Source organism: Epinephelus fuscoguttatus, linkage group LG6, assembly GCF_011397635.1.
Source record: "Epinephelus fuscoguttatus linkage group LG6, E.fuscoguttatus.final_Chr_v1".
Taxonomy (NCBI): domain Eukaryota; kingdom Metazoa; phylum Chordata; class Actinopteri; order Perciformes; family Serranidae; genus Epinephelus; species Epinephelus fuscoguttatus.
Window position 1 is genome coordinate 1,013,671 of NC_064757.1, and position 20,983 is coordinate 1,034,653.

Genomic DNA, 20,983 nt, shown 5'->3' on the forward strand with positions numbered 1-20,983 from the left:
ACATTGTCAGGGCATGAAATAATGAATCAAAAAGAAGTTTTATTGCAGTTTATTGGAAATTTCTTGGAACTGTAATGAGTTCCTCTTGACATGCAGATTTGTGAAGTCATGTTCTGTATTGTATTTCTTTGTATCACCTGCCTTTTTTTTTTTTTTTTTTTAGATTAAAATAGACCAGAACATCATCACGACAATTGAAATATTCCTGATGACTTTTCCTAAATCAGCATTTAAATTCTACAGTCCCCTCATTGTGTTCTAGCCTAAGATAATATTGCAGGTGAATCATAGTTTATTAACCGGCAGTTTTGTGATTTCTGCAGTTTTCTGGAGAACTTGGAGTCTCGCAGTAAGGGCTATAGCTCTCCTGGCCCGGCTAATGGTCAGAGTCCCTCCTCGGGCTCCCAGTCACCCATCGTTCCTCCTAGTGGGGCCTCTACAGGCAGCTCCAGCCCCAGCACCCCTCAGCCCCTGGTTTCTTCCCAGGTGCTACCACAGTCACCATCTGTGTCAGCCTCCTCCCCTCTACCTCCGTCAACAGCGGTTAGTGGGGAAGCTTCAGCTGCTCTTGAATCAAAGCCATCAGCCCAGTCACCAGAACACCTTCAGGCATCAGCTGCATCTGGAGTGTCGGCCCCCCAGAAACGTGGCTTTATCTCCCGCTGGTTTGGTTCATCTCCTGCTGCTGAGGCTCCTGCTTCTGCACCAGGTGAGTCTCTACTACAGTAAAAAAAAAAGGCCGCATCAGTCCACATACCATAACCTTTGCAGTTGTGTGCACACTGTCTGCAACCATTGATGATACTCACATTAGAGCTCAGATTCTCTGCTTGAACCCCCGACCTGGAGTGCTGATTATTTAGTGCTGTATAAGTTTAAAACACTCAGTTGTTCAGTGTGGCGTCATATTTTGAAATATGGGTTTGGTTTAATTGTGCTTTAGCAAGACACTTTTACAACAATTTAAACACCATATATCTTGATCTTTGTTTTTTATATTTCCCCATTGTCATCCAATGAGAAACAGCGCAAGAGTCATTAAGGGTTCTGTGTGACTACTGGCTGATTACACCATGAGGGAGCAGGGTTCCCTGCTATCCAGTAGACCATCAGGTGACAGAGGGCAGGGCCCCCCATCATCTGGGGTTCCTCCAGATGATGGGGGTGGGGCCCCCCGCTGTCTGACAGTCCAACAGACGGCAGGGAGCACTTCTGTAGCACTGCATCCCAAGTGTGAGATACTTGGAATGCCCCCTCATCCCGGTTTACAGTTCTGGGTGCATGCTTGGGGATTTCTACCGCCTCAGCAATCCAACGGTTGTATTTGTTGCTTTCCGTTCAAATGACCCCCCCATCATCTGGAGGAACCCCGGATGGTGGGGGGACCCTGGTGTTGCACTGCAGACTAATTAACAGACAGATTAAACAAAGTGGCAGCTCTGTGTCTCTCTTAATTGCTGGAGAACTTGTGACTGAGTGAGTGGGGTGGAGCTGTGCAGAGAGTGTGAGAGAGGAGAGATGCACACTGGCAACGGCACACAGGGTTTTGCAACTTGACACTTTATTGAGCCACAACCTAAACTTAACAAGACCCTAGTAAAAGATGCAGAGCTTTATGATCTGATGACTGGCTGGTGTTCACGTGATTTCATTATGTAAAATAAATTTATTTGATGGAGGTCACATAAATGGTGTTTTCCTCAGATGAGCTGCCTGCACTGGTGTGTCCTGCTAAGGTTCAGAGTGTAGATGACTTTGTACCAGATGAGAGACTGGATAAAAGTTTCCTGGAGGACAGCTTGCCCTCCAAGACCAAGATGCCTCAGCCTCCAGCAGCTGTGGACAGTGACAGGTGACATCTTTACCAATGCTTTTCTATCATTTTGAGTAAGCTTGTTAATCCTCGAGGGCAAAGTTAGTATTTGTCGATTACGTTTGACCTTTTTTTAACTTCAAAGTTAGTCTTAACATGGATAAGAAACCAAGTGTTCTTGTTAAGAATAAAATGTGTTTACTGAAAACGTTTGTGATGTCACATGTTACAAAAGTTCTATTTATCAGCAAAAAAGGTGCTTGTGTACATGCAGTGTCATTGACGTTGTGCTCTCAACCACCCCAGCTGTTCCAGCAGAGCAGCACAATAAATCACAATAGTAGATGCTCTCTCAATGAGTAACGGCTCTTTCTCTGTCCCAGTGATGGTGAAAACAGAGGAAACCCCATGGTGTCTGGTTTCCAGGATGAGCTGGATCCTGACGACACTGAGCCCAGCCTTCCCCAACCTAAGACCCTGCCCCTCAGTAAAGATATCACTCTGACCAGTGACGAGGATGATGAAGTGCCAGCTGTCCCTACTATCACACAGAACCTAGACCTGGACAGTGAACCTGAGCTGAAAGCGTAAGTCTTTTGTTCACAGTGACATGAATATACAGTAATTTGTGGATTTAAGAGAAAAGAAATTTAGGTCTCTCATAGGGAACCAAAGTGGGGAAAAAAGGCATTTTATATGAATAACCACAAAGCAACAAATTATGTTGCCTTACTGTACTATCCATACATACCATAAAAAATCTAATAGTCAAACAGTTTGACAGAAAACAATACCGGAAAGAGAAAATGCCATGCAGTAAGAGACATGGTCAAAGGTCGAAGGTTCATTTATTGTCACTAAGTACATGTCTGCACACTACAGAGCGAAATATGTACTCAGGTCCCGATGTAATAAAAAAAGGGAATAAAAGAGGATATAAAACACATAAAAACATACACATAAAAACATACAGTGCAGTTGGACGGTCCAAACTAGTGTCCACAAGATGGCAGCAAATAACAGTAAAGTGCAGTATATATATATATATATATATATATATATATATATATTTATATAAAGTGCATATAGTGAGTCAGGTGCTGGCAGCTTACAAAAATAAGAATAAGAGTGCAGGTCCATGTTAGAAAGTGCGGGCGGGGTTGTTTGTTTTTGCTACACTGAGGAACAGGTTGTTTGCTCTGCACCATTCCTCAAGCAGTACCACCTCCTGTCTGTACTCAGACTCATCATTGTGGGAGATTAGTCCCACCACGACCGTGTTGTCGGCAAACTTCACAGTATGATTGCTGGGGTGAGTGGCCGAGCATGAGGAGGGTGTACAGCAGGGGGCTCAGGACACATCCCTGGGGGAAGCCGGTGTTGATGGTGATGGAGGCGGATGTTACATCATGGATCTTGACGGTCTGCGGTCTATTGGTCAGAAAATCCAGTATCCAGTTACAGGGGGAGGGTTTGATTCAGAGCAGCTGCAGTTTGTTGATCAAGGTCTGCGGGATGATGGTATTAAATGCAGAACTGAAATCCAGAAAGAGCAGTCTGACGTAGGAACCCTTGGTCTCCAGATGTGTAAGGGCTGAGTGGAGGACAAATGAGATGGCATCAGAAGTGGACCGGTTCTCTCTGTAGGCATACTGGTGGAGGTCTGCATTGATGTTAATACTGGCCTTTATGTGGGCCATGACCAGACGCTCGAAGCACTTCATGTGAGAGTGAGCCTGGTACTGGGGGAGGTGTTGGAGGCCTCAAACCGCGCATAAGTTGTTCAGGGCATCAGGGAGAGATGGGTCCCAGGGGCACACTGCACCTTTCCTGCTGTACTCAGTGATGGTCTTAATGCCCTTCCACATACTGCGAGGGTCATTGTTGGAGAAGTGACCTTGAATTTTTTGAGCATAGTTGGCTTTTGCTCTTTTAATTCCAGCCCCCAGCTCCTTCCTTGCTGCTCTCAATGCAGGAGCATCTCCCAGCCTGTATGCAGAGTCCCGTGCCTTCAGAAGGGAACGAACTTCACCGTTCAGCCAGGGCTTCTCATTGGGGCGGATGGTGATGGTCCTGGTGGTGGTGACATCATCGGTACACTTGCTGATGTAGCCAGTGACAGATGACACGTATTCCTCCAGGTCCACTGCGTCTCTGACTGTTGCTGCTTCTCTAAAGACCTGCCAGTTGGTGCGTTCAAAACAGTCTTGTAGGATGGAGGCAGCATCAGTGGACCACACAGTGATGGTTTTCCGTGTGGGCTTGCAGGCTTTGAGCACGGGGTGGTGAGAAGGAACCAGCATGATGGAATCATGATCGGAGAAGCCGAGGTGGGGGCGGGGCACCGCTCTGTATGAGTCCTTTCTTTTGGTATACATCCAGTCAAGCGTGTTGGTCCCCCTGGTTGCTATGGTGACATGCTGGTAAAACCTCGGCAGCGTATCCATCAGTCCTAGGTGATTAAAATCTCCTGCAACCACGAAAAACGCCTCCAGGTGCTTGCACTGGAGCACTGCGATGTGATCATAGAGCTCTTTTAGAGCATCGCTACCGTTAGCACTCCAGGGAATGTAAACAGCCACCAGAAACACCACTGTATACTGCCTGTTGATATAGATACAGACGCCACCTCCCCATGTTTTTCCCGACAGGTGGTTGCAGTCGGCTCGGAGAATATGCACACAGCAGTTCCTCATGTTCGTGTAGGTGTTCAAACGGAGTCGCAACAAGTCCATCTTATTGTCCAGCGAACGTACTTTAGCCAAGAAGAGAGTGGGGAATGCGGGTCTGTTCTTAGCCCTTAGCCTAGTCAGTAAACCGACTCACTTACCCCTCTTCTGCCTCCGAGCGCACCGCTTCCTGCTTCCCCTCAGTCGGTATAATTTTCCATACCGATCGGTTGTCCTCAGAAGCCCCAGTCTGCCCAATGCAGCTTTCAGATGTTGATGGATCTCTGTCGCTGGGTCAGCAAGTTCCAGAAGTTCACTTGCACTCTATTTCTCCGTGTTAGTAGACGAGAAAAGAGTAAAACACACACTTGTCACTGGGAGCTGAGAAGCTGCTGCACTGCTGCGCATGATTGATGCTCTGTCAACAAGTTGATATACTGAATGGCTATGGAATGTACATTAAATACACACAAACACACACGCTGGAGTGACTCCACCTGCTCTGGGAGACCTTGGGATCTCCTAAGAGGATCTTGAACAAGGTGCTCACCACCAGGAGATGATTAGTTGACAGCTCTGCTCCGCTCTTCACCCGAATGTTAAAGACATATGGCTGCAGATTTGGGGCCGTATTCACAAACATTCTGAGAATACTCTCAGAGAGCTCCTAACTTAGCCTAAAAGTTTTTAGTAAGGAGTCCTAGCTTAGGAGTGATTTAGGAAAGTTCTCAGAGCAACTCTTAGCAAGGAAGAGACAGAAACTTTTACTTTTAATGAGGAGGTGTGGTTGACCTTGTTGCAAGGTAAGACACATTCTTTTAACAGGTGTGATTGGTTGTCATGGACACACCCCTTTGTGAGCCTGCAAGGTGCGGACACCCAGTGGAAATAAAATTAACTTCTGACTGTGAAAGTGTTTTCTTTGTTTGTGTGATCACTCTGCTGATGGGAGATTGAGACAAATCAAAGCCATCACTGCTGCACTGCTGCATTTTTCCAGTTTTCCAAATATCTTAGTGTTGTGATCATTTTATTTCTGGTATTATAGTGTTAGGTGGTAAATGTGTGCAAATCCCTAATGACATCAACCGCACATATTATTCCTGCATGATCTAATCTGTAACATTTCACTTACTCACTATCATCCTGTATTTGGAGAATATTTCTCCAACCTCTTCGTCTTTCCACCATTTTCTCCTCCGCTTAAGAAACTCTTAAGCCTCTTAAAAGTCCTCCTCCCTACTCCTAACAGTTTCTCACCTTAGGAGCTCATTTAAGGTCTAAGATGAACTTTTGTATTTCCAAGAACCTAGTCTAAACTTTCAGGGGAAATTCTAAGAAAACATCGCAATTCTAAAACTTTTCTTAGAATTTTGTCACTAGGATCAACTCTTAGCACTAGGAAATTTTGTGAATACGGCCTCTGATGATACAACCACAAAGTTGATCATTGATCTTTGACCTTGGGTGTTCTGGTACCAAGTACACTTATGAACCTCCCTATACTAAAACACAGTGTTTGTTATGGCCAGTCTATCACTAGCACAGAAGTCCAATAACATCACACCACATGGGTTCAGGTCAGGCAGGCCATTCCTCCCAGACACCCTCCTTCGAGTGTCCCCATTGTTGCCCTTGTGAGCATTGAAGTCCCCGAGGAGAACTACAGAGTCCTTGGCCGGTATCCTATCCAGGACACTCTAGAGACTCTAAGAAGGCCAGGTACTCCAAACTGCTGTTCAGTGCGTAAGCACAAACAACAGTTGGAGAACTCCTCAGCAACTCACAGTCACATCACGGCGACCCTCTCATTACCTGGGGAGAACTCCCAACACAGTGGCGCTCAGCCAGGGGCTTGTGAGTATCCCCACACTAGCCCCTACCTCTTGCCTTGGGCAACTCCAAAAAAATGCAATAGTCCAGCCCCTCTCCAGGAGTTTGGTTCCAGAACCGGTGCTGGGCATAGCGGTGAGCCCAGCTATATTTAGTTCCTATATTTAGTCGCAACACGCTTGGGGCTCAGCCCCTGTCTGCTGCCCAGCACACAATGGTCCCGGCACCAATGCCAGCCCAAGGCCCATCCACCAGATGCCCCCCAACCCCTAACTCCACCCCTCAGGTCTGGTTCCAAAGGGGGGGCCACAGTGTCCCCATACCAGGTGAGGTACTCTTTTCTAAATGTGCCGTTTCATCAAGGTCTTCTTGAACCGGTCTTAGTCTGGCCCCTCCCTGGGACCACTTTGCCTTGGGAGACCCTAACAGGTGCTATTAGCCCTGGACAACACAGCTCCCAGGATCACAGGGACATGCAAACCCTTCCACCACGTGAAGGTGGCGATTCTTGGAGGGGGTTATAGCAAACTTCCTGTTATAAAAGTATGTTAGCTCCACCTAACATTTCAATTAAGGTACATTTCTGTTTTGCATGGAAGAATTCAGTTATTGTTGTCCCCTTAACCAGTTTGGAGATGTGTGTATGGGTAGACCTAGGTGTGGTTTAACTGGCTTAAAATGTCGATGTGGGACATCAGACTTTCCTGATTCTTTCTCTGTGGAGTATCTCCAGGCCAGGGTTGTCCAAACCTTTTTAATAGGGGTCAGATAAGATACTGTGAAAATATCTGGGGGCCAGCTGCTTCTTGCATCATATGGGTTATTAAAAAAATCACATACAAATGAGACAAATGCAACTGTTTTAACTTCCAATGAAAAAGATTGTGATTATGAAAACGCATTAGTACTACTTGCGTAATTCCTACTTGGTGCATGTCTGCAAAACTGTGTGATAGCCCTGCCATTGTCAGGCAAAAGTTTCCACACCCTGGTCAAAATTTCATTTACGATGACAAGTTAAGTAAGTAGAAGATGAACTGACCTCCAAAAGGCATGAAGTGAAAGACAAAACATGCTTTAGCATATTATTTTTGTTTTGTACAATTTAAGAGTGAAAAAAATGGAAAGGAGCACCATGCAAAAGTTTGGGCACCCCAAGACATTTGAGCTCTCAGACAACTTTAACCAGGGTCTCAGACCTTAATTAGCTTGTTAGGGCTCTGGCTGGAATCATCGTTACGAAAGGCCAGGAGATGCTAATTTCAAAGCTTTATAAATACTCTGACTCCTAAAACCTCGTCCCAACAATCTGCAGGCATGGGCTCCTCTAAAGAGCTGCCTAGCACTCTGAAAATTAAAGTAAGTGATGATCACAAAGCAGGAAAGGACTATAAGAAGGTAGCAGTTTTTTCAGGTTGCTGTTGCTTCAGTTTGTAATGAAATTAAGAAATGGCAGTTAACAGGAATTGTGGAGGTCAAGTGAAGTCTAGAAGACCAACAAAACTTTCCAAGAGAGCTGTTGGTAGGGTTGTTAGAAAGGCAAATCAAAACACCCATTTGACTGCAAAAGACCTGCAGAAAGATTTATCAGACTCTGGAGTGATGGTGCACTGTTCTACTGTGCAGCAACACCCGTACAAATACAATGTTCATGGAGGAGTCATCAGAAGAAAACCTTTCCTGTGTTCTCAATACAAGATTTAGCATCAGAAGTTTGCAAAGGGACATCTAAGCAAGCCTGCTGCTTTTGGAAACAAGTCCTGTGGACTGATAAAGTAAAAATAGAACTTTCTGGATGCAATGAGCAATGGTATGTTTGGGGGGGGGGGGGCAATTCTGGAAGCAAACATCACACCATCTGTAAAAATGCTTAAGATGAAGAGAGGATGGCTTCTACAACAGGAGAGTGACCCTGAACACACCTCAAAATCCACAATGAACTACCTCAAGAGGCGTGAGTGAGTAAACATTACTTAAAGTCTGTGGATAGACCTCACGAGAGCAGTGCATGCAAGACAGCGCAAGAATCTCATGGAACTGGAAGCCTTTTGCAGAAAGAATGACTTCCCCCAAACAAGAGCTGAAAGACTCAGCTGGTAACAAAAAGCACTTAGAAGCTGTAATACTTGCCAAAGGGGGTGATACTAAGTACTGACCATGCAGGGTGCCCAAACGTTTGCTTCAGGACTCCTTTTCTGTCTTTGTAACATGAAACTGCTTTATTCAGTGTTTTTATCAGCTTAAATCATCTGGTCGGTTTCTTTTGGAGAGGAAGAGACCTCTGCGGATAACTCAGCTCCTGGTTAAAATCTCATAAACCATGAACACCGAAGGAAGAAGAAGTTTTAGCTGGTTGCCACAAAATATCCCCAGATCTTATACACTGGACCTTTTAAATAGTTCTTCCACTTCTCATTCCACAAGCACAAGCTAACTTATTACAGTTGAAGGCATTTGTGCTATTTCTTCTTTTTATTTCTCTCTTTAGGACTGGATTGAGCCCAAATTATGTTGACTCCCAACTTCAGTTTACTGTAAATTTTGGTTTAATACAATGCTATGAATCATTTAGATGTAGCCATGGAAAATATTTAAAGAAGATGTAAAGAATATGAAAGAAATTAAGAAATGTCTTAAGTGTATACATCAAATAAAATAGTAATGGATTTTAAGGTAAAACACTTTCCATATCACCCTGTTTCAGGCCTGTGATCCACATCACAAAACCAAAGGTGGCATCTAAAGCTTCAGAGTCCAGAGGACCCATCTCCCTCACTTTAACTCCAGCAGAAGAGCAGTTGCGCCGACACCAGGCCAAGAAGAAGGGAAACATAGCCAAAGCTGAGGACTCTGATACAGACCCCGAGGCCCCTGTAGCCCAACAGATGCTCTCATTTGTCATGGATGACCCCGACTTTGAGTCTGAAGCATCAGACACACCAAAAATAACCAAGGTAAAGTAGAACAGATTTACCATCAAGGCAGATTCTCTCAGTTAATTCAGTTCACAGCCAGAGCTTTTGACAGCATGGTTGGATTTGAGTCAGGAATTCTTTTCTCAGTCATAATGGATGATACATAGCAGACAGAATACTGACATTTTGGCTGAGGCCCCTGACACACCAAGCTGATGGTTGGCCTTTGGTCAATGTTGGGCCACCACTGAGCGCCCATCATGCTAGTTTTGGGGGTTTGTCCAGAAGCCATTGAGCTCTTTACCAGAAACAGTTCATAATTGTTTGCGTTATTGTTCAGTAGGGCACAGCAGATATCCTTTGTTCTTTAAACATCAGGTTGTGTTGTTTTTGTGCTAACTGGCTAACTAGCATCTTGAATCCATCAATCAATCAATCAATCAATTTTATTTATAAAGCCCAATATCACAAATCACAATTTGCCTCACAGGGCTTTACAGCATACGACATCCCTCTGTCCTTAAGACCCTCACAGCGGATAAGGAAAAACTCCCCAAAAAAACCCCTTTAACGGGGAAAAAAAAAACGGTAGAAACCTCAGGAAGAGCAACTGAGGAGGGATCCCTCTTCCAGGACGGACAGACGTGCAATAGATGTCGTACAGAACAGATCAACATGATAAATTAACAGTAATCCATATGACACAGAGAGAGAGAGATGCAGGTAATGACAGTATCTTACAACAACATTAATGAAAGTAATAATATTATAGTTATAGTTCTGGTTACTGCGGTACAATATGTTGAAAGTATGTATTAATACCTGGCAGTATACATGTGTGACAATAGTCATATGTGTATAATAACAGAAGAAGTATGACTAATGACTAATGATGGCAGCAGCAGCAGGAGGCATCTGGCGGGACCACGGCAGCAGCACAACCACACACGTCACGCTGTCCAGGCACCGCTGTGATATGAGTTAATCTGAGAGACAGTGGAGCACAAAGGCTCCGGAGAAGAAGCCGAGTTAGTGACATCCAGAATGGCCGGGTTAGCAAGATGCAGTAATAGGATACGAGAGAGAAAGAGAGAGAAGGAGAGAAGGGGCCCGGTGTATTATAGAGGGGTCCTCCGGCAGACTAGGCCTAAGTCAGCCTAACTAAGGGCTGGTACAGGGCAAGCCTGAGCCAGCCCTAACTATAAGCTTTATCAAAGAGGAAAGTCTTAAGTCTAGTCTTAAATGTGGAGACGGTGTCTGCCTCCCGGACCGTAACAGGAAGATGATTCCACAGGAGAGGAGCCTGATAGCTAAAGGCTCTGGCTCCTGATCTACTTTTGGAGACTTTAGGGACCACGAGTAACCCTGCGTTCTCAGAGCGCAGTGTTCTGGTGGGATAATATGGCACTATGAGCTCTCTAAGATATGACGGAGCTTGACCATTTAGAGCTTTATAAGTTAACAGTAGGATTTTAAATTCAATTCTGGATTTTACAGGGAGCCAGTGCAGAGAAGCTAAAACAGGAGAGATATGATCGCGTTTCTTAGTTCCTGTTAGTACACGTGCTGCTGCATTCTGAATTAGCTGGAGAGTTTTTAAGGACTTACTAGAGTTACCTGATAATAGAGAGTTACAATAATCCAGCCTTGAGGTAACAAAAGCGTGGACCAATTTTTCTGCATCTTTTCGGGTCAGGATAGGCCTAATTTTCGCAATATTACGCAGATGAAAAAATGCATCCTGTCAGTCTCCCAGTTTCCCCTTTTGAATGACGAATACAGACCACCTCCACCTACTATAGAGAGTTTGTTTCTGTGACGCAGTTGCAGAAGGCATGTGCTAGTTGGCCGTAGACTTAGCGGTGTGTTCAGTTGCAACTTTTTTTTTTTTGAGAAACGAGCGATGTGAGGCAAAGCAGCAGTCGGCGTTCTTCACCACTAGTTCTTTGACGACAGTTTGGTGTGTCTGGGCCTAAACACTACTGAAGAGATTTGAATTGCATATCCAGAACATTTACTTGTATGACTGTAATGTTTCGGCTGCTCCATTTTTCCCAGGATATATTTCCAGTCAGAGATGAGCTTTTGTCTGACCCCTCTGACGATGACGTGCAGATAGCCAAGGTGCCAGAACCTCTGAAGGCCACTGCGATCTCCTTCAAACACAAGGATGATACCGACCTTTTTGGCCTCGGTATCCAAGAAGAGGCTCCCGCAGCCAACAACAACAGCAGCGAGGAGCAGGAAGGCAAGTCATCAAAGTCTATCTAACTCTGTAACTCACATTGCAGATCAAAACATTTTATAAATCACATTTATTTCCTTTATTTAAATTCTTTAAAAGCAATGTGTGTAAATAAGTTATAATTTAAGGGTTTTATTGGCAGGATGTGATTTGTCTCAGTTCTCAAGAATTGGTGATGTACAGTCACTATCATTGAGTCTATAATGCTCCAACAGCAGTTCATACTTACTCCAAGGAATGTTGTTGTTCAGGTATTACATACTGTCTCTGTTGGTCATCCAGAATTAATAGAGCCATAGTTACATATTACAGCCCCTCCAGAAAAACACGATTATGCGATCGCATAATTCAACGCATAATCAGCCAAAGTCTGCATATTCATGCGGGGGCCGCATTTTTTCAAAGACACCGCACTTTCGCTACATAAATCGCCAATTTACACGTGAAATGCGCAACATATGCGGGGCATGCATGATTTCATAATCCTCGCATTTTCGTTGCAAGAGGGGTTTTCCTTGTGAATGCTCTCTGTAATGTACAAACAACTGTTGTGTCTGTCTGAGGCTCGCTGTGCACGTCACGTAATGAGACAGTGCGCGCACTAGGCAGAGTCGGTGTGATGTTTCTTCTCCTCCTGTGGGGAGGAGGGAAGAAACCTTCCAGTGAAATAACTCTCGATCTAAAAGAGCTGGATATGATTTTAGGCATGAATGTGGGATTCGGCCTCAGAGTAGCTGCGCTCCCGTCATCTCTGATAACGAGACAAGATGGGGAGACTGAAAGCGCACATAAATCACTCACTCTCTTATGAAGTCAGGGCTAAGAGAAGTGCTGTCTTTAATGACAGTAGTTTGAGAGGGATTTGTGACAGAGGCTCGAAGGGAGGTTCTCCCAGAGCGCGTAACACCAGGGGTAAATCCCACTGCTGTGCCAAAGAGCACGTGACAGGTCTCTGTCGCCTGACTTCTTTCAAAAAGCGCTTAACCAGCGGGTGTGCAAAAACGGATCTCTCTTCATAGCCTTCATGACATACTATATATTTTATTTATTTATTTTTACAGAAGTTGTAGCATATTCTAGCTACAGAACTTGTTTGACTCAGCAATGTTTTGTAAGTTGGAGCCATGTGTTTTTTAAGGTCTGAAATAAAACAAGATGAGAACTTAAATATTCCCTGCACTTTCTGTGATGTATCATAGGAAGTAATTAGAAATGACTACATTTAGGTAGTAGCCTAGGGAGAACAGGGTGTTGGGGGAATCACTTTTTTTCCTCTTTTTCATCAAACCGCAGTTTTTGCACGTTCCCGCAATTTTTGCAAGTTCCTGCAATTTTTACAAGTTCCTGCAATTTTTGCAAGTTCCCACAATTTCATCGCATGAAATTGCATAAATATCCCGCATATTCCATCACATTTTTTAAGAAAACGTGCCACATAATCAAGGATTTTTGCCCACAACAATCACAAAAGCATTTTTCTGGTAGGACTGATATTAAATAATGTATTCAAAATTACGTTGGTGAGGGGAGCCTGAATTTGAGTTCATTTTTTTATCTTTTATGTTTTTAATCATCAGCAACAGTGAGGTATAAAGTCTCTCCTTTTATAATGTTAACATCAAATAGTTTAAAAAAATCATCTTTAGTCTAGTTTGAAAGATTTTTCTGGTTGGACTGATATTAAATAATGTATTCAAAATTACGTTGCTGAGGGGAGCCTGAATTTGAGTTAATTTTTTTATATTTTATGTTTTTAATCTTCAGCAACAATGAGGTATACAGTCTCTCCTTTTATAATGTTAACATCAAATAGTTAAAAAAAATCATCTTTAGTCTAGTTTGAAAGATTAAAAGAGTTGATTTGTTCATGTTTGTATTGGGATTGATCAATCAGCTGTTGACCACTCTAGTCATACATCCCCATAACAAGATTGTATGTTTTTGCTCCTCTTTCAGAAAAAGAAAGCAAACACTCATCCAAAGACAAGAAGAAAAAGAAGAAGAAAGGCAAAGAGGTAAAGTCATTGTTGTACATATTACATACTGTTAGAAATAACGTGTGTAAGAGAGTAATATCAACACAATAAATTGTGTCCCTTCTTTTTCAGGAAGAGGAAAAGAACAAGAAGAAACACAAACACAAGAAAAGGGAGAAAGACGAAGCTGCAGCAGGAGATGACAAAGAGAAAAAGAAAAAGAAATCCCGGAGCAAGAAAACAGAAGTGGATGAGTTGGAGGACTTCCTGGGTGGAGGAGCAGGGTTGATCAAAAGAGATGACGGTGATTATGAAGAACTATAAAAGCTTATTTTATTAGGAATGGAACTGCAGAACAGCATTCAAGTTTCCTTGACTTGTAAGAGCATAAAGCATCTCCAAGCCATACGCAATACGCAAGGCTACCGACAACCCCCAGGTAAAATAAGTTAAGGACTCTGTCTGATTTCCCCATGTGCACTACTGCTGTCACTTCCATTCCAGCCAGTAGGAAACAGTGAGAAGACCCACACGTACTGTAGTGAGTGGTGACATTAAAATTTGATGACTGATGTAGCCATGTATTGGCTCTTTGTTCTTTGCCATGACTGGATATGTTGGCGAAATATTTTCTTGGATTTGATACACTGCAAGTGATCCACTCCGAATTGGCTGCTGTAAATAGGGATACCATTTTGTCTAAACTTTTGTTTGGTTGGTAATATTGGGAGCATGCTGTGTGTGATGACTGACTCCTTAGAGACTCCACAGTGTTCTGTCTTTCATTTCTTTGTTCCTTTCTTGTTGACTTAAGTGGTTAATGGCAGATTTAGGCTTGTGTCTTAAATGTGAATAATGAGAAAAAATTCAGAGAGAGTTGATTTATGAATTTTTGCCCATCACCAGTAAAGGCAATGACCTCCCCCTCATCACACTGGAGTACGTCCACACTAAGCTGGCTACACTTAAAAAATATGTTTGCTTTGTTTTGACCTCCATCTACACTTGACACGTCTGTCTTTTCAAAACCACTATGAAGACCTGCTACTGCGTGTCAGCAAAGTAGATAATTGAAGCTCTGTTCTCCTCTAACTCTTAATGTGGTCACTAATTTCAAGATCAAACAATACAGTTTGTCAATCTGTATAAATGTTGACTTTGTCAGACAGAACAGAGGTGTAACCACCTGAGACTCAGCAGAGTTATGCTGGGTTTAGTCAGCCCGGCAATAGCCTGACCCAGCCGTCCTATGGTGTTGGCTCGAATCAAGATTGACAATGAACGTCCTGCGCGATTGCTTTAGTGTTTCAAAGTAATTTAGATGACAACCGACGCCACATCTGGGACGCCTCATGACATCCTGACAGAAAGACTAGAATGTTTGTTTGTTTGTTTTTGCCCACAACAGTTTTCCTCACAGCCGTCACTTTTACAAATAGGAAGACAGCGATCTGCTGCTGTGGACAACTGTATGGCAACAACACCCCAGCCTTTTTGATATTTCCTCTAGGGACATTACTACAAGACATTAAATTCAGAAAAAATAATGAATGTTGAAATTAACTATAGAGACTAAAATTGTTTTTTTTACCAGGCTGTGAATATGTTTATTTTTGTTGTATAGTTGGGCAATTAACATAGGGGTCTGTGGGGATTAACTCTGTTTTGGAGCCAGCCTCAAGTGGCCATTAGAGGAACTGCAGTTTTTGCCACTTCCACATTAGCTTCATTTGTCAGCCTCAGAGGTTGCTGCTTGACAAAATCACGCGCGTTGTCAATGACAACCAGCGATAATTGGTTGCGGACCAGTGTGTGGTTTGTCATGTCTGTCTGCCAAATCATGGCAAGATTTTAAGACTCTGTAATTACCTAATCTGACATAGTGACTGTTGGAACGGACAAACGTATTGTGAACTCTGAACCCAGCATAAGCTGCTGTGTCTTTCTCATCACTTGTAGGCTGTGTGGCACACAAAAGATGTCCAAGTTAAAATAAAAACAAGAAATTCGTGCTCTAGAGAAAGGATCAGCGTTCAGTGAATAACCTCCTAAGCCCTATGATAAACTATTATGGCAAGGCTTAACTATACAGACCAGTGAGCAGTGATAACTAACACAACTTTTGGGTCTTCAGGTGGGAACCTCCTTTCACCAGTGTTTCGTGTAGTTGGTCCCACAACACCTCCAGGAGGCTAGACAGTGATCTCTGGCGTCCCAGAGACACTACCCTAATGCCAGCTCTCACTGCTCCCCACACCGACCCAACAACCTCCTTGACCTTACCTTACACATGGCTTTCTCAGCCCAAACAACACTGCCACCTTAGGTGCAGCTGTGACGCAGAGGTAGAATGGGTTGTCCACCAATAGAAAGATCAACAGTTCGATCCCCAGCTCCTCCAGTCTGCATGTCAAAGTATCCTTGAGCAAGATACTGAACCCCAAATTGCTCCCTATGGCTGTTCCATCGGTGTGTGAGTGTGTTAAAACTGAGTAGCGGTGACCTTGTATGGTAGCCTCGGCCACCAGTGTATGAATGTGTGTGCGAATGGGTGAATGTGACCCGTAGTGTAAAAAGCGCTTTGAGTGGTCGGATGACTAGAAAGGCACTATACAAATGCAGGTCCATTTACCAAAAATGCAGGTCCACCTTCAACAAACCCAGGCTCCGTTTATGCAAGCTCCAGTTAGTGACAGTGCCGATACTACCTTTCCTAGCACATTTACACTTAAATAACTCTAAAACTTCCTCTTCCTGGATTTTCTCCCGAGAGCACTGATTGGTGGATCTCTCCACCTGAATCTTGGTACCCTGCTGGCCCCCAACTCACATTATTCCTCCTCATCCAAATCCACTTACTAGATTACTAAATCCACCCTAGCTGCTTCATCTGGCATTTCCTTTACTGTCTTCCTCAAAATCTGTCCCCGCACTCTGAGTTCCCCCAGGAGCGAGACAGCTGATCTTGCTATGAATCCCCTACACCCCACTTCCACTGGACAAATCCTAGTTTTCCACCCTCGCTGCTCAGCTCCTGCTCATAAGTCTGCATACCATACATACGCTTTTTCCTTTCATAGGCTTCTTCCACTGAGTGTTCCCAAGGCACTGTCAGTTTAATGAAATAAACTATCCGTTGACTCACTGACCACAACACTATGTCAGGCCTCTGATTGGTACAAACTATTTCCTTCAACAAGCTTTCCCCCTAAATCTACTTGCATTTCCCAATCACAAGCACCTTCTAGGCGGCCACACCCTTGCCTCTTTACTAACTTATCACTTCTGTATTTCTCCCACTCGCGGAAAAACTGAATTGCTGAAGATAAGATAAATGCCAGGATTCGACAATGATATAATGGAGCCAAAATTAGCACTAGGCATGGCCACTGGACTTTTTATCCCTTGTTGTGTTTCGTAGTGGAAAACAACCACCAGTATCTGGGAAACCTCACAAAATCCTGAAAACATCTGTTTATTTTGCCTGGTTTGACAACTTCATTTTGCCTGGTTTGACACACACACACATGGATCTTCGCCGACGAAGATCCATGTGATCGAAACGTTGATATAATAATGTTTATATAATAAACATTTGAGGAGCTACAGCAGTGTGCGGACTTCACCCCCTTTTTTAAAAAAGGTGGGGCCTTCATAGATTTAACTTGTTCTGGGCACACCCCATCAGATTGGGATCTGGGGAATTTGGAGGCCAGGTCGACACCTTGAGTTCTTTGTCATGTTCCTCGAGCCATTTCTGAGAAGTTTTTGTAGTGTGACATGGTGCGTCGTCCTGCTGGAGGAAGCCAGTGTCATTGCCACAAAGGGGGGATACTTGGTGTGTAATGAGGTTTGGGTAAGTGTTGCGTTTAAGTGGCATACACATGAATGCTGGGATCCAAAGTTAGCCAGCAGAACATTGCATTGTAATAAGATGAGGAGTGTTATTCACTTAACCTGTCAGTGGTGTTAATGTTATGGCTGATCGGTGTATGTACACACTTACTGTCTTACGCAGTGACCATGAATTGTTTCAGGTTCACTTTGGTTACTAAAACTTTGTTTACATCTGTAAAGATTTCTTATTGGTGCTATCAGGTGAGACAGTGAGTCAGTCCCAAGAACATCAAATGTGTCCTGTAGTCACAGCAAGGTTGAATGACTGATGAAAATATTGTATAATCTTATTCCAAGCATTCTTGCTTTACCTGGCGTTTATTGATGGAGATCACACAAATTGTAATGTCGTTTTCACACCACTTTTAAAATGAGCTAGCTTAGTGTGGACGTAGTCTTGGTGTGAAAGAGACCACAGTCACTAATCCCCCATATGTTATCAATCACTGGTGATTTTATGATTTCATCCACTGGTCAAAATGGCTGGTACAGTACAAGTTATTTTCCTCCACTTTCCTCCTTTCCCTGCTTCACCCTGTAGGCAATGCACAAATTCTCCTTATGTTTTCAGCAATTGCCTTAATGAAGGTCAATACAGGGGACGATGTAACGCTATTCTCATGAATCATTTTTAAGTGTTCTTATTGTAAAGTATTAGGTAGCTCGGTTTGATTCAGAATGTTGTCCTGGCCTTTTGTTGGTAAAACTGGATCTATATCATCTTTGAAGCTTATACTTATAAGATTGCAGTGAAACAGTACTTTTGTTTGTCCTAACAGCAAAACGCCACCCTGACAAAGGAATATTATGGAATTGTTTTTTTCTCTGTAACATTTCCAAGATTTCCGTATTGTTTTATCCTTATGTTATTTATTGCTTATACTTTGTTTTGTTGGAAAATGTCAGGGTTAAGTTTGTGTGATTTGTGCTGAAACTGTCCCAAACAGTCAACACATGCAGCTTTTTATTGGTTACAGTTGTTCTCATCTCCTAACCTGTTATACATCCCCCAATGGTTTACTTCCACTGCTTTTAACAGCCTGTACATGGTGATACACACTACGTACGATACAGTATCTTCCAGAAATCATCCACATGTCTCAAATAAGTAAAGCATTCTTGCATCTTAAAGAAATTGTGTGTTTTTAGACTTGTTTTGATAACTGTCAGATGTCAGACAGTTTCCATCTCCCATACATACTGTATATGGTTACACTCTGTTGGTTTACAAAGAAATTATGTTTGATATTCCAAAGTTGAAACTATGCAGCATTGATCCTGAATACTGTGCTCTTTTTTGTCTTTTGTCATGTGATTGAGGATAAATGCTGAAAGCACAGTTTCAAGCAGTGTGAGACTTAAATGTACAGCAAGGAAAGAATGTATAAAGTATATTAACAGATACATATGTTTGAAGAGCTTTGTTCCAAAAATGATCCATACACCACGTGGAAACGTGATTGAGATCATATAAATGATCTCAATAGGAAAGATCCAACAGGGGTAATTGTAAAATTCTGACAGGGTTCCTACGCAAGTATGGAAAAGTAAAAAAATAAATAAATAGAAATAAATTTGATCAATTTCCAGGTATTAAAAAGTATGGAAAATGAAAAATAAAGTATGGGAAAATATTTGTGTTTCCAGACTATTATCACTGTTCTAAAATACTGTTTTCTAAAATAGAAAATTAGGTATTTCCAAAAATAATTTAATCAATCCGGATCGTGTTTTATGCCGGGCCAAGCACAGTTTGTGTGAGAGCAAGCGTCTCAGAAAACATACCGCCCCTTTTACCTGATTGACAAGTGGTATATCCAGTCCGCTGCCCCATGACCCTCCTCCAGCCCCCCAGGTATCAAGTTTCACTCCAACACTGCACCTTAGACAAGAAGACGAGTTTCGCGTGGTTCTCAATGGGTAGATGCAAGTTTTTGGATGGATGGCTTGACAATACTGTATATAAATACTGGTTGGCCAAGGATTCCCAATTCACACACAAAGCTAGATGCAAGCTTTGTGTACATGAAAGGAAAAAACACAGACGTCTTGTTACTGCATCGCTTCACCCAGAGTCCCAACCTTTTTGCCTCAGCCCAGACATTGAACTTACCTGAGTTTTTGTTTGCATGTCATTATGGTACTTGGCTACAATCACCTATTAAGAATAATTAATTATGATGTGAAATATGATACACTGATATATTTACTCAGATGTCGCATATTCTCTGGGGAAAAAAAACGCTGAGAAGTCTGGAAATTAGGGTATGGAAAAGTATGGAATTTTGAAATTCCAAATGTGTAGGAACCCTGTGTCTAAAGTAATAACAATTCTGAGAATGGATATGTACTTTGGAAATGTCTTTCAGGTATTTTTTCAAATGGATGGATGACATTTTAGAAACAAAACCCTTCATTTATTTTTGACCCCATGATATGTTCCATCTTTACACTGTGTGAGTTTGCCTGTGTTTGGTTTGTCCAATAAATGCAAACTTATTTCTTCATAAAGAACATTTCTTGTCTTTTTTAAAGATGTTTTACCCCTATAACAAATAACAGCAACAATTCTAATAAATAAGATCAATAATGAATAAGCTAAAACTGTGAGGCTAAAAGAGAGTACTTTATATGAATGAAGTGCCAGTAGAAACAGTTCCATGTTCACTTGATCTGATTTAGGAGTCTAATTGCTGTGGGGGAAAAACTGTTTAACAGCCAAGTGGTCTGTCTTGTTTTGCACAATATCTACAAAGTAGTCAGGATGACGATGTGTTGTAACTTGAAGCGTTTTATTAACACGCTGGTGACATACAGGCTGACTGTTAAAATAGAAAGGTGAACCATATACACACTGCAACTGTGTGACAGGGTATCAAAGGTTATGCTCTGGACCAAATTGCAGTCCTTTAGGTAATCAGTGTGGTGATAACAAACAAAACTAGCTTATATGTTTTAATCACAACACAGCAAACCCAAATCTCAGCAATAATGCAATACTGCCATAACCATTTTAACATGTTTTTCCTCTTGGTTATCACTGAATTACTGAGCTTGTTTACCCCATAGAGTATGTAACATATACTCCAACATAACTCAATAACAGTCAATACATAGTGCAACCAATTTTGGGTTTGACCTCTCGTCCGTACCTTGTCCAGGAAGGGGTAGTCTTAGGTAAGGCTGTGCAAATGATCATGATTATGATTTTGAGGTCAAACGATTTCAAAATTAATGAAATCGAGGGTAAACGTTTTTTGGTCATGGATGCCTGTAGATTTTATTTTGTCTTCTACAGAAGCCGCGCATGTGCAATACCGCCCCCTCCCCTCCTCTCCTCTATTCACTCCACGAGCCAGTCAAGTAGGTGAACCATGAAAATGGCAAAGGGAGAGCAAGAGAGGTGTGTGTGTGTGTGTGTGTGTGTGGCCGTGCCCGTGCCCGAACTCGAACTCGGCCGCGTGATATAGAGCGGAGAATTGTAAACGCGCGACCATGTAGAGACAGAAATGACATGCCGTCGTCAGATAGCAGTCTCTTTGGTTAGCTTTGGCCTTTTCCATGAGTGATTTGGCAATCTGCACAAAATTTTCTGCAAGACCATTGCTCTGGGGATACTGACGGCTCATCATGAA

At 42.8% G+C, this 20,983-nt stretch overlaps 1 protein-coding gene across 2 annotated transcripts in view; it reads left to right on the forward strand.

Annotated features, from left to right (window-relative positions):
* rabl6b (RAB, member RAS oncogene family-like 6b) overlaps window positions 1-19,862 on the forward strand; it is a 63,423-nt gene extending 43,561 nt beyond the window's left edge. For both annotated transcript variants that reach the window (XM_049578777.1, XM_049578779.1), the window contains 7 exons: window positions 324-709; window positions 1,705-1,852; window positions 2,197-2,400; window positions 9,020-9,269; window positions 11,289-11,478; window positions 13,432-13,490; window positions 13,584-19,862. In XM_049578777.1, the coding sequence (XP_049434734.1) occupies window positions 324-709; window positions 1,705-1,852; window positions 2,197-2,400; window positions 9,020-9,269; window positions 11,289-11,478; window positions 13,432-13,490; window positions 13,584-13,775 (1,429 nt within the window). In that variant the 3' untranslated portion in view covers window positions 13,776-19,862. The remainder of the gene's footprint in view (window positions 1-323; window positions 710-1,704; window positions 1,853-2,196; window positions 2,401-9,019; window positions 9,270-11,288; window positions 11,479-13,431; window positions 13,491-13,583) is intronic.
* The last annotated feature ends 1,121 nt before the right edge of the window (window positions 19,863-20,983 follow it).